Here is a 13,911-nt window from a genome sequence, read left to right as displayed (position 1 = left end):
GAAGCATGAAGAGAATCAGAACTTGGTCAACTGGTGTGCCCCATCTCTTTATTTATCCCAGTGTTGTTATCTTTGTTGACTTATGGAACTCTCTAAAACTAAACTTTTCAATAAGAGTAAGTATCAAGGGACTGATTATATTCTTAGATGAGTCAGAATACTTAGGTTACATTGGCAATCTCCAACAGCCAAATTTACCTCAGATTAAGGAAATATATGGTTTGGCTTACAATCACAATAGCCAGCAGTGCCATTTTTCCGTTTCCTTAGTGGTCAATTTGTGACAAACACAATTCTATGATGTATTCCACCTTCTTGGCTTGATATTTATCTTCAAATTCACCAAAACCTTTGTATTTTTATAAATCCATCCAACAAGTTATTGCTAAATAAATCAGCCACTACTGCCAGCTGTGAAAGTCAAAGTCCATCCTATTTAAGGGGGCTGACCTGGGGAGTGGCAGCCAATCAGTTTGAGGATTCCTCAAGCATCTGAAAAATCTGACGTTTCGGGCTGTGAGCCTGAAGCGGCTTCTTTATTTTTTTCCCCCTCTTCTTCATTCCTTTTTGTTTTTTTGGGAGGTAAGATACCAAATGAGGCACGATAAAGAACAATTAAATGTTCTTGGAGAGTTCTACTTTTTTTTAGGTGCTGGCTAAAGGGCGTTTCCTTGAGTTGCACAGTGATCAAGTCAAACCAAGGGAAAACACTGAAAAAAAAAAGAACAAGTATTTTGATTAGGGATAGTATTTTTGATAGTATTTCAGCCCTTACTACTTTTTCAGTACTTCATTTAACTATTAGACTTTTCCTTTGAAAGAAAGTTTTCCTTCATTTGGAAATGAGATATTATACTCTTTATCAGCTAGTTAAAATTCAGAGCTATACTAGAAATCCTACTGCAACAGTACGATGTATTGATTTTATTTTATTCAACGTGTTTTATGCATTTATCTAGAACCTTCTAATGCCTTATAAGTAATGATTAAATATGACATACTGTGTTTTTTTTTCTTATAATTAAGGAAGAAAAATGCATCAGGTTATTATAGATATTGAAAACAGAGAAGACCTAATTATATCTTTTTAAGTATTTAGACAACAAATAGTCTAAATTGTCAGCTAAGGCAAAAGTCCAAGAGAACACTAGGTAGACCAGAAATGTCAAGTATCTGGTATCTTACTTACTTGCTTGAACTTAGGGTCTTGGCAAAAGCTTGGTTGACAAAGTCTGTAACAACGAACCTTGGGCAACCAGTCTTCTTTCCACAGGTTGGCATATGCACAGAGAGACACAAGTCACTGAGTGCCTTTAGCACATCTCCATAGGGCATTTCCCTTATTGTGCAGGTATTTAGGGCTGCATAGAAAACTGCCTCCAGCCACTTGATGTTGAGAGTTATTCCTCCTATGTATCAATGAAGAGGGTAAATACAAGTTACCAATTTGAAAAGCAACACAAAGGGTAAAATAGGCCATATCCCCTGGCAGTACCCAGCAATGTGAAGATATTTTTTTAAACCCTTACCTTCTGACTTAGAATCAATGATGTCTACTGGTTCCAAGGTAGAGGGCTGTATGGGCTAGGCAATTGGGATTAAGTGACTTGCCCAGAGTTACACAACTAGGAAATGTGTGATGCCAGATTTGAATTCGGACCTCCCCCGCTCCAAGACTGTCCTTCTATCCACTGAGCCACGTAGCTGCCTCCAATGTGAAGATTAAAGTAATCGTTCTTCACTTCCCTGGATCAAGGGCCCCAACTCTCTGGCATTTATGATACATTTTAAGCCTAGATGTCTAATGATTCTTTAGTTTGCAAGGAAAAACAAATCTGAAGATTGTCTTATTTTGAAAAAGTGAAAGCTATGGAATGACATCTCTTTAAATCCTCAGGGCAGATAGCACTACTGGGTTTATACCCCAAAGAGATAATCGGGGAAAAGACTTGTACAAAAATATTTATAGCCATGTTCTTTGTGGTGTCAAAAAATTGGAAAATGAGGGGATGCCCTTCAATTGGGGAGTGGCTGAACAAATTGTGGTATATGTTGGTGATGGAATACTATTGTGCTAAAAGGAATAATAAAGTGGAGGAGTTCCATGGAGACTGGAACAACCTCCAGGAAGTGATGCAGAGCGAGAGGAGCAGAACCAGGAGAACATTATACACAGAGCCTGATACACTGTGGTACGATTGAATGTAATGGACTTCTCTACTAGCAGCAATGCAATGATCCAGAACAATTCTGAGGGACTTATGAGAAAGAACACTATCCACATCCTGAGGAAGAACTGTAGGAGCGGAAACACAGCAACTGCTTGATCACATGGGTCAGTGGGGATATGATTGGGGATGTAGACTAGGGATCCCCAAACTATGGCCTGTGGGTCACATGTGGCCCCCTGAGGCCATGTATCTGGCCCCCACCACACTTCTGGAAGGGGCACCTCTTTCATTGGTGGTCAGTGAGAGGAGCACTGTATGTGGGGGCACCGCTCATGTACAGTACTACTTCCAGTGACATAATCCTTTGCGTGGCACCTTAGAAGAGGGCACTGTACAAAGGATTATGTGGCTGCACAATGGAAGACAGCAGCATGATGAGTGGCAATCTGGGGGAGGGGATTCTGTACTGTGTATACTGCTGCCTGGTTAGGGTTAGGGTTAGGGTTAGATTTTTATAGTCCGGCCCTCCAAAGGTCTGAGGGACAGTGAACTGGCCCCCTGTGTAAAAGTTTGGGGACCCCTGATGTAGACTCTAAGCAATCACCCTAATGCAAATATCAACAATATGGAAATGGGTCTTGATCAATGACACATGTAAAACCCAGTGGATTTGCTCATTGGCTATAGGAGGGGGTTGGGGGAGGGGAGGGAAAGAACATGAATAGAAAAATAATCTAAATTAAAATTTTTCAAAAAATAAATTCTCAGGGCAGAAAAAAAAAGGAAAAAAAGTTTACCCACAGAGAATTATCTCCTCAGATTACCAGTACAAAAATGTTCCCGCTCCACCTGGGTCAGGTCATTCTTAAAAGGTTAAGGTAGTCAAGTTCCCCACTCTTTCACAAAAAAAGCTGCTTTTGTAACAAATGAAGTCTGTCTCTAACTCTGGGGACATGAGAGCATGATGGTTGTTTTCCTTTTCCCGGTAATGGAAGAATAGGTGGAAAGACAGAGACATTTGCAAGTGTGCAGAAAGCTTGGTGAGCCTTTACCATCAGTGCTGTAGGGAGAAGTAGCCTGAACTATCTCGTGGTCTTGAAGCGCAGTTTTGATGTCCTCATTGGACCCCCATATGTCAGTATAATTTTCAGCACACTGATACTGGGGGCGCAAGATGGCGGTATGGCATAGTAACTGCTTCAGCCTAGAAGTAAAATCACAGTACACACTCAGAGGAGAAGGCATGGAAGAATAATAGCAATGATCATACGAGCCAGCATTGAGGTTTGCAAAGTGCTTTATAAAGATCTCATTTTATTACTTGAAACAACCCTGAGATTGGGACTATCTTTGTTACTGGAACTGTTTGTAAGTAGATATTAGTACCCTCTCTCTTTTACAGATCTTGTTGCCTCCTCCAAATATCACCTAGCTGCCCTCATCTCAGAACTAGAAATAAGTAAAAATGACCTAATCCAGTAGTCTAATTTGGGGTTCTACTTAGCCCTAGGAATAAATTCTATTGCAAAATATCACACAAAAGTAAGCAGTCGGCCTAACAGGGCACACTGCAGAATGGATGAAAAGAAAGATTAGGAAAACATGATTTACTCCTGCAGAACAGAGCAGTTCCCACTTTAAAAGGAATAGTCAAACACCAGAAGAGATTGGACCAGATAGTAGGAGGAGGCAGAGGGAGTTGATAGATGAAAACTCCCTTGGACTCAAAGTTTCTTAATCTTTCCTGTATCATGGACCCCTTTGCAGAATAGTGATTTGAAATGCACAGCATAAAATACATGGGATTACAAAGGAGATCAATTATACTGAAATACCAGTACCAGACCATCTTAAAAAACAAGTTAAGAACTACTGATCTAGACTCTAAAGCTGTTACCTAAGCAGAGGGACAGCAGTGACCAGGCTATACACAATGCAGGATTTCTCAAGTTTAGTGCTGATTTCCAAGCAAATGTTAGGCAGCTGGGATGGCAGACAGCAGAGGAAGACCACGTTGGCCCAGTCCACCAGAAAACAGTTATGGTAAAAGCATCGGATCCCCATCCTCTGGAGGTCAACTGAGAGGGGCAAAGAGAAAAGAGAACTGAAATACTTTGGGTTAGGTCCCTTAGCAGAGAAGGCAAAGGAGCGTGTACCTAAATTTTATGGTAAGAAAAGGTGAATAATTATCTCAAAGTCAGCCCACATAAGTCATTTCCTTTGACACTCTTGTCTTAAAAAAAAAACAACCCATTTCAGTAATGCACTAACTCCATTATTAGAACATCTGCCTCCACAATAACAGTGTTCTAGGTGATGGAATCAATCCTCCTCATCCTACTTTTAAGAAGTTCTTAGAACTTCTCTGAATTCTTCCTGGGGAGTAGGAATTTCTTAGGGGCTCTCTTCTGTAAAAGGATCTTTCCAGAGGGAAATGAGTAGGAAGGATTGAGGAAGTGGTAGAAGATGAGGGGTAGAGGGTCAGGGGAGGTGAGACAGAATTTTTCCTGAAAATATGTACAGAGTCAAATGTAGATAAAACTTATTATAAAGGGAGAAATGTGTTCCTTGAGTGCTAAGACCATTAGGTGGAATACTTAATGTCCTCATTCTTCTGTTTATATGGATGATCTGAAAGTGGAAATTTTACATGGAAGACTCGTGTCTGATGTTTGAATAATGTAGTTTTGAAAACAGTGAAAAACTGAAAATGTTATTGACATTGATGGCAAGTTTTTATGGAGGGAAATTTCATCAAAAGGAAAGCTATGATTTCAGTGGATTGGGGAGCTCCCTGTTGAGGGCACTCCCTCTGCTAATGAAGGTCAGCTCCTTCTCTGCTACTGAAGAATCTTTTTTTTTAAATAGAAACCCTTACCTTCCGTCTTGGAGTCAATACTATGTATTGGCTCCAAGGCAGAAGAGTGGTAAGGGCTAGGCAATGGGGGTCAAGTGACTTGCCCAGGGTCACACAGCTGGGACGTGTCTGAGGCCAGATTTGAACCTAGGACCTCCCATCTCTAGGGCTAGCTCTCAATCCACTAAGCTACCCAGCTGCCCCCGCTACTGAAGAATCTTAAGAGAGCTGCCCAAGGGCTTGAGAGGTTACATGACTTACCAGGGTCAACATAGCCAATGAGACACAAGCAAGACTTGAATCAAGTTTGTCCTAGCTTTGCAACCCAGCTCTTTAATCCCTTTGCCACAGAACCTCTAAAAGGAAGAAAGCAAAATAGAAACTCTAGAACAATCCTGTCCCCAAGATTTAGGCAAATACCTATGAGAATAGATACATATATGCCAATGTGGATAACATTTTCTAAAATGGTAGAAGTTGATGTCAAATATTTTCAGCATTTATTTCCTCAAACTATATACTTTCCTAACTGAACACCATCATCATTTACATTAAAAATACATGTTTAGAAAATGTTTATGTTTACACACACACACACACACACACACACACACACACACACACACACACACACACACATATATATGCATTTTATTGAAATAGCCCTACACATTCTTTATGTGGCTTTCTAAATTAGGAAGTCTGGCCGGAATAGGAAAAACCCAGTTTCAAGTTCCAATCTTTTGCCACTGATTTAGTATAGAAGATAAGAGCATGAAAACAATGGCTTAATTGTTTATTTTAGAAACTTCTGTGCCAGGAAGTATTGTCCCCTTGTATCAAACATACATTGGCATTATGTAGAAAAAGGCAAAAGGCATTAGTAATGAAAGTGGAACAGGAAGAGTTTCAGTCAAGGGATCTGCCTTGGAGAAACAAATTAGAATGCTATTTTCTAACTTGGGGATGGGGAGGCAAAAGGTCTTTGCTGTTACAGGGTCCTTTAGTCCTTCAAACTTCTCCTTACTCAGGGTCTCTGGCCTCCGAGTAGAGATGTGGAGGCTTGGGGGGGTGATGGAGGCCTTGTCGAGTAACACTAGAGCCAATTGCCGTCCCAGTCGTCCACCTCCAATGATGCCCACTTTCAGGTCTCTTTTGGTAGGTTTTCTATAAGGGTCTTCCTCCTCCTCCTCTGAAGGGACCATGGAGACTTTAGTGCTCCCACCCATTTTTCTGAGGGAATAAACAAACACACAAGTACCTTTCAGCTGTCCTGGAAGTTCAATTCCTGGAGCGCATTAATATAGCTTCCTTCTATAGAAAGAACTTTAAAGAAACTGCATTACAATGACCCTTCATTTTTCTAGCACCATCAGGAAATGAGCTGAGAAATTTTCCAAATAACAAAAATGAATTCCTTTAGCCATTCTGGTTGGGAATTTTTCCAAAATGAATTATGCATCTCGCCTTCATAAGCACAGTTTGATTATCATGGCTGTATCCTAGGGCAGTGAGGTGCCTGAGTTCCTTGCCTGTCAGGCTACATCAAGTAGTCACTGGTCCAACCTCTACCAATCCACTTCCATCACACAAACCTGCTTCTACTTTGCTGTGCCTTATTTTCTATCAGGTGGAAAATTTCCCTTAAGCCCCACTCCAATGGCACAGATGTGACCCTAAATTATGCCAGTAAAGCCCAAGCTTTGGTATGTTCTGTGCAAAGTTGGAAAGGCTTTGAGTAATAAACTCAGGTAATTTCCTTATGGAAAGGTGCCAGTATGTGTGGATGAAGGAATAAGCCAGAACCGACACTAATGAAATAAGTTTTAGAAGTTTTACTGGACTTAAAAAGGACCAAGCAAACCTTGATAGATAACCTTGATAGAACCGTGAGATAATAAAGAATGTAAAGCCTCTGACAACATGGAAATATGTATTGCATAAAATCACTGATATAACCTATATCAGGCTATTTACTGCTATCAGGGATGGGTGATGGGAAGGGAGAGAGGGAGAAAATTGGAATCCTAAAAAGTCAAGAAAATCATGGTCAAAGGGGCAGCTGGGAGGCTCAGTGGATTGAGAGGCAGGTCTAGAGACAGGGAGTCCTAGAATCAAATTGGCCTCAGATACTTCCCAGCTGTGTGACTCTGGGCAAGTCACTTAACCCCCATTGCCTAGCCCTTACCTTTCTTCTGCCTTGGAACCAATACATAGTATTTATTCTAAGACAGAAGGTAAGGGTTTAAAAAAAATGATCAAAAATTATTTCTATGTGTAACTGAAAAAAATTTAAGTTAAAAAAAAAAAGACTGAGTGAGGGTCACAGAACTCAAGTGCCTAATTTTAATACTCAGGAATTGTTACAACAATTTATTGTATTCATAAGATTTTTTCAATTACTTCTAGTTTGAGATTCTGTTAGCAAGGGTTGAAATTGCAAAGTCTAAACCCTAGATTCCGGAGTACTACTGTATCTTCTTATGATAAAAAACAACAGCAACAAAAAAACTTACCAACTTTGTGATTTGGCAGTGATAGAACCATTGGGTTTCCATAGTCACATCAAGTACAGGATTTACTTTGGGTCCTTTTTCAGAGTGAGAAGTGACTGGGGTGCCTATGCCACCTCCATTTATAAAAGAGCTCTAACTGGGTTTACTAAATGATTTCTTATTACTCAACCTGAATCTAACTAGTGAATTCCAAAGTCATTTCAACCAATTATCACCATGGTGCCTCTGTTATGCCCACTGCCTTCGTATATGGCATTTAAGCGAGATGCTTTAGGGCAGAGGTGACATACACTGACCAATGGCCCATTTGGCCTGTAACACTCCTGAGTATGGTTTGAACCAGGTTAAAATGTAGTTTCTGATGTTAATGTATTGATGGATTAATAAAAACAGAAATATATAAATGTATAGTTTTCTAAGCCAGTATGTGACCCACAGGGATCCTTATGTATGGCTTAGTGGCTCATTTCTATTTTAGTTTGATGCCACTGCTTTAGGGCAGAGAGAAACATCTAAATTTGGTCCATAACTTTTCTACTAGCAGCAATGCAATGATCCAGGGCAATTGTGAGGGACTTATGAGAAAGAATGCTATCCACATCCAGAGGAAGAACTGTGGGAGCAGAAACACAGAACAACCACTTGATCACATGGGTTGATGGGGATGTGTTTGGGGATACAGATTCTAAACGATCACCCTATTGCAATTATCAATAATATGGAAATAGGCCTTGATCAATAACACATATAAAACCCAGTGGAATTGTGCATCGGCTACGAGGGTGGGGGGAGAGGAAGGGAGGGAAAGAACATGAATCATGTAACCATGGAAAAATATTCTAAATTAAATTAAAAACTTCAATTAAAAAAATAAATAAAATAATAAATTTGGTCCATATCAAGGTGCTAATATTTAATTTCATAGAGGGCAAAATTGAACCCCAAGGGGAAATGACCTCTAGTTATAAAATCTAAGCATGATTTGAAGGCTAACATTAGACACTCTACTCCCCTACGTCTTTTCTCTGAGCAACCTGGAATCCCAGGCATGAGTAGGTAGGAGACACTAGGTATGAGGGGATCTTTTCCCCTCAGAATAAAGAAAACCATCTAAATCAATCCAAACGTCACCATCTTTAGGAAAATGCTGAATCAGTTGGCTATTTAATTCAAGGTCTCCAAGTCCTTGTAGAGAAGAGCTTCAGCACTACTTTTATTTTTTTTAATATTTAATTTTATTTAATGAATTAATTTAGAATATTTTTCTATGGTTACAAGATTCATGTTCTTTCTCTGCCTTTCCCCAAATCCTCTCCCATAGCTGATGCATAATTCCACTGGGTTTTAGATGTGTTATTGATCAAGATCCATTTCTATACCATTAATATTTGCACTAGGGTGATCATTTGGAATCTGCATTCCTAATCATATCCCCATTGACTCATGTGATCAAGCAGTTGTTTTTCTTCTGTTGTTTCTACTCCCACAGTTCTTCCTCTAGATGTGGATAGTTTTCTTTCTTATAAGTTCCTCTGAGTTGTTCAGGATCACTGCATTGCCACTAATGGAGAAGTCCATTATGTTCGATTATACCACAGTGTATTAGTCTCTGTGTACAATGTTCTCCTGGTTCTGCTCCTCTCACTCTGCATCACTTCCTGGAGGTTGTTCCAGTCTCCATGGAGTTCCTCCACTTTATTATTCCTTTGAGCACAATAGTATTCCATCACCAGCAGATACCACAATTTGCTCAGCCATTCCCCAATTGATGGGCATCCCCTCGTTTTCCAGTTTTTGGCCACCACAAAGAGTGCAGCTATGAATATTCTTGTACATGTATTTTCCCCTATTACCACTTTGGGGTACAAACCCAGTAGTTCAGCACTACTTTTAGACAAGAGAATGAGCCCAATCCTTACCTAATATGATCAAATAATGTTCACTCCAATGCGAATGAGGGAGACACAATGGTACACTGGTTCTGACACACAGACCCAGTCAACCGTGTGGACACTGCCACTAGTTTGGCTTTGGGCGTGGAGTAGCATGGTGCATGGTGGCTGTGTGGTGGGGCAAACTGCCGCTGCTCAATTCGGCCTGAATTAGACCAGGCCTTAGATCTCGTCTGCGGCGGGCAGAACTCAGATCTTTCTCCATCTGCTGTTTGTCGGAGGCCTAACTTACCTCAACGCCCGGAGTAGTCTGCAGAAGAACACTGCATGGGCACAGGCTTGGATCATCAGTCCTCGAGAGCGACTCTGAAGAAACAGCCAGGGGGCCTCGTCCTTCTGAATCCCATGCTCAAATTGCAGGGTCATCAGATTCTCCATCAGGTCTATATGCTCCATAGCTACCAGGCCCTACCAAAACAGGGAATCCGTTTGTCTTTTCTGCCCACTCCTGAAAGGTTTAGGAGTCCCCAACAACGGAGCCTGTCTGTGGCTCATCGGCGGCTGTACATCAGGGCTCTGGCCCTTCTGTCCTGCTCCTCAGGATTTGGGGGTCTAATCCAGTTCTCTGAGAGAGCAGAGGTGCTGGCCCATTTCTAATGACTGACTGAGCTCACATCACCAAGGCAGCCACTGTTTTTTCTGTCCTGGAGAAGTAGAAGAGAAATACACAATAACTCTACAGTTCCCCCGGGCAGACTTGGATTTCTACTAGGATCATCTTAAACCTCTCCTTACCCCCGACTCCTCCATCTGGAGCGTTTTAGGAAACAGCCTGGCAATCAGACCATATTTCCAAATAACGCTCTCCTACCATTAACTTCACGATTTTTAGAACACTTAAAAAGAGCCCCGATGAATACCAGAGGGCCCCGGTACAGTATGGATCCGGGTATCCGCCGAGGAGCAGGACATACCCGGAGCCTTTCAGATGTCACTTAGCATAGTGAGCTGGAGGTTTTGTCTGCTCTATAGCTTTTCCTGGCCTGGATGACAAAATCCAAATAGATCTTTAAGAGAGTTACCCAGGAAAGTTGTCATGGCAACTCTTTAGCTACTAGATTACTTTAGTCTCAGTCTTAAAGGGGCCAACTCTTCCTAGAGCAATCACTGCATTGTTGCCTGGCAGTATTATGGATTTATTTATCACTAGGTATACTCACATCACCCTGACATTGTCCTCTATTCTCAACCATTTCTTCCCGAGTTCCCAAAAGAGTGATCAAAAGTTCCAGATCTGTAAGCCTTAATAGCTAAAGCCTTACATTCTAGGAATGGGAAAACAAAAACAAAAACAAAAACGGAGACACAGAAGTCATTTACTCAAAGCCTGAAGGCAGGGGCCAGACTGAGGGCAACTCCAAACATTTTTAATCTATTTAGGGGAATCCAGTGGACCATCCTGCCAACCTCTCCAAAAACAAGTCTCAGCAAATGGTACCTGGAATATGGGTTTCATGAGGAGTAAATTGGTTGTTGGGGCTTGGGATACGAAAGACTTTGAATCATCCTTAAAACCTATAGTTCACTGACCTTCGTGTACTGTGCAGCCATCAATATGTCCAATGCAGCCCACACATCTACCAAATCCAACTAAGCAAAACTGGGCTCCTGCCTTTTCAGCTGTGTAAGAAGCAAGGCTAGGGGGCTGCTGGGGAGAACAAAATCTGAAAGGGCAAACACTGGGCGGAAGGGCCACGGCGATGCAATTAAACCATGAAGGACATACACGCATGCAATTCAATAAATATTGATTTGGCAGCATGACAGAGCAGATAATCTGGTTCAGTCAGAAGAGCTTCTGGGTCCACAGTCTTCTGACATAAATGGATCGTGTGACCCTGTTTCTCAGAACCCCCAACATGTTTGTTTTTTTAAAAACCTTTACCTTCTTAGAATGGATACTAAGAATCCCTTTGGTAAGAGCTAGGCAACTGGGGTCAAGGGACTTGGTCAGAGTCCCAGGGCGAGGAAGTGCCTGAGGCCAGCCTTGAACCCATGACCTCCCCTCTCTAGGCCTGACTCCCAAAACACTGAGCCACCTAATCGCACGGCCTCCACCATTCTTAAGACTTAGAAGCTGTAGAAAGGCTGACCGTCTTTTATGGGTGGAGGGAGTTTTCTTACATGAGGTATACCACAAGAAGATCATAGGTCTGGACTGAAGAAAACACCTCACGTACCTACAATGTGTGCGGCATTTTGCTATGCACCCATGCACAGTAAGTCAGAGCATCTCATCTCCCTCCTTCCTGCCACCTCACATACTGTGAGCTCACAGAATCAGAAATTTTTAGTTGGAAGAGGGACTTTTGAAAGGATCCAGTCCAATCCTTTCCTTTTACAGATATGAAAAACAAACAACTGAAGCCCAAATACATAAACTGACATGCATATTGCTAGAATCTTTGAGTTAGAAGGGACCCATGAGGTCAGTGAGCTCAGCCTGTATCCAGTACATGAATTCTTCATGAGTCACCTAGTAAGTGGGTAAAATGAAATATTATTGAAAAAAAAACCCAACAAGTCCCCCCTTGAATGCCACTATTTAGTGACAAAAGTGACTAGAATCCTTTAACTTGAGGCCAAGGTACTCTCCACAAAGGCACCTTGTTTCTCTGCATTGTTATCTAGAATGACTTGTTTTGAGGGAAATAAAAGGGTTATTTGGTCCAGTCTGACTATTTGTGACTGTTTGGGGTTTTCTTGGCAAAGGTAATTTGCCAATTGAGGCAAATAGGGTTAAGTGACTTTCCCAGCTAGTGTGTGAGGCTTGAACTCTGGAATCTTGTTTGCCCTTCATTTTTGAGGAAGACCAATGGCATCACAGGATGATGTCTTGTCTTGCTGTGGATTGGATTCAGTGAGGCAGAGATGAGTCTTAACTCCAGACATAGCACTCTATCCAGGCGCCATCTGGCTGCCTCTTAGGGGAAGTGGGCACACAGAAGCACTGAGACTGACGGGGGCGCCCCAAGAAAAGGCTTGTGAGGTTCATTCTGAACAGAATGGAAGGAAACAAACAGAAGGCATCTAGGGAGACACAGAAACAGCTTTATTAGGAGTCTAATGAGGGCAGGGCAAGCCAGTTCTGAGCCCAGAGTGAAAGGAAACTGAGCTTGGCGCAGAGTAGTAGGCAAGCATTGCAGGATGCCCTTGTGAAAAATCAAGGGTGAAAAAAAGCGTGACCCCCATCATAACTCACAGTAGGCCAGAGGCAGGACTGAGTTTGCGTCTACGCCAGGTAGACCTAACTGAAGCTCCCAGTAAAGGGCTAGGAGACCGTCTGAAGAGAGTAGAAGAAGAAATAATGGGGATCTGCTCTCATTATCAGCCCAACAAGGACCGCTCATTGTATAAGAGACAGCAACCCCAATCTCTTGGGAAAGGAGGTGAGGGGGCATAGCAGGGGGGCATTTACTGGAAAAACAATTTCAGAGGGCATGGTAAGAATGAATGTGAATCAGTTATCATTGTAATATTCCCAGCAAAACTATAGCACCCTCTTTCTGCTCCTTTGATGAAGATGCATCTAGTCGGCCTTCTGCCATCTTAGAATAGCCACAGTTCCACCACCAGGAAGAACTTCCAGTTCTATGATGACTGACACCACTCAGTCCAGGACACCTGTTTTCTGAGGCAATCATCTCCATCAAAGCAAGAACGTGCCCTACAGAGGCACAAATTTGAAACCGTCCGCCCCGACCTTCACAACAGCACCCAGTCAGCAGGGTTTCGAGAATCACAGCTTCAAGATTCAGCCATCATAAGTGTCCTCTGGTCTGAGGCTCAGTTTGAAGATGTTCTGGTCCAAGTACTGATCTGTCCCAGGCACAGGTTTTGCATGTTAGTGATAGGTCCAAATGACGTGGCAAAGAGCACCTCTCCCTGGAAGGGCTCCTCCCTCTTCTTTTGGGGACAGGAAGAGGGCAAACAGCAAAGTTCCTTGGTTCACTACTTTCCAATTAGTTCTTCCATCGAATTTGCTGCAAGAAGATCAGAATGTAGGAGTCTAGTTAGTATTAGTCTTTTAGAGTCACCAAAGCTATACCACTCTAGGAAGATTACAGAGATAGTAATGTAAGACATATCTCCAGGTAGAGTGAAGGAGAGGGAAAAAGAATTCTCCTAACCGGAAGGGACATTTTTACTTATGGGAACTTTAAATCTAACTTTGTAATTCTCAGGACTAATTAGGTTGGCACTTCCACAGGTGAAATTGATATAAACCCTGAAAATTCCTAGTTGTAGAAAATGACCACAGAACAGACCCCTGAAAATATGGCGTTAAATTTCACAGTCTCTATTCCAGTCTTCCATGATCATGAAACAGAAATAGTCTATTTTACTTACCAGTTATCACCATTGTAAATCAATTCTACTTACTAAGAGCCAGGACATTTTGGACCTTGTATCTT

The 13,911-nt window shown here is 41.9% G+C and overlaps 2 protein-coding genes across 5 annotated transcripts in view; both read right to left on the bottom strand.

Moving 5' to 3' along the window:
- Positions 1-21: 21 nt before the first annotated feature.
- NOXRED1 (NADP dependent oxidoreductase domain containing 1) lies at positions 22-10,520 on the bottom strand. Of its 4 annotated transcripts, none has more exons than XM_007472739.2 (7): positions 10,411-10,520; positions 9,729-9,904; positions 6,056-6,261; positions 4,069-4,249; positions 3,224-3,375; positions 1,190-1,409; positions 22-710 (listed from the first exon to the last, which is right to left on the bottom strand). In XM_007472739.2, exons 2-7 carry the CDS (start codon positions 9,890-9,892, stop codon positions 485-487), a joined length of 1,149 nt encoding a protein of 382 aa, XP_007472801.2. In that variant the 5' UTR covers positions 9,893-9,904; positions 10,411-10,520; the 3' UTR covers positions 22-484. The 4 variants fall into 4 exon arrangements, with proteins under 4 accessions (XP_007472801.2, XP_007472799.2, XP_007472800.2 ...); XM_007472737.2 differs by having other exon boundaries at positions 9,729-10,140; positions 10,411-10,514; XM_007472738.3 differs by having other exon boundaries at positions 9,729-10,140; positions 10,357-10,488.
- Positions 10,521-12,527: 2,007 nt separating this feature from the next.
- The window catches only part of VIPAS39 (VPS33B interacting protein, apical-basolateral polarity regulator, spe-39 homolog), a 28,606-nt gene continuing 27,222 nt past the window's right edge, over positions 12,528-13,911 (bottom strand). Inside the window, exon 20 of the mRNA XM_007472734.3 lies at positions 12,528-13,479. Within this exon, the coding sequence (XP_007472796.1) occupies positions 13,459-13,479 (21 nt within the window). The 3' untranslated portion in view covers positions 12,528-13,458. The remainder of the gene's footprint in view (positions 13,480-13,911) is intronic.

Source organism: Monodelphis domestica, chromosome 1 (assembly GCF_027887165.1).
Source record: "Monodelphis domestica isolate mMonDom1 chromosome 1, mMonDom1.pri, whole genome shotgun sequence".
Classification (NCBI taxonomy): Eukaryota; Metazoa; Chordata; class Mammalia; order Didelphimorphia; family Didelphidae; genus Monodelphis; species Monodelphis domestica.
This window is presented reverse-complemented; position numbering and strand designations above follow the sequence as displayed.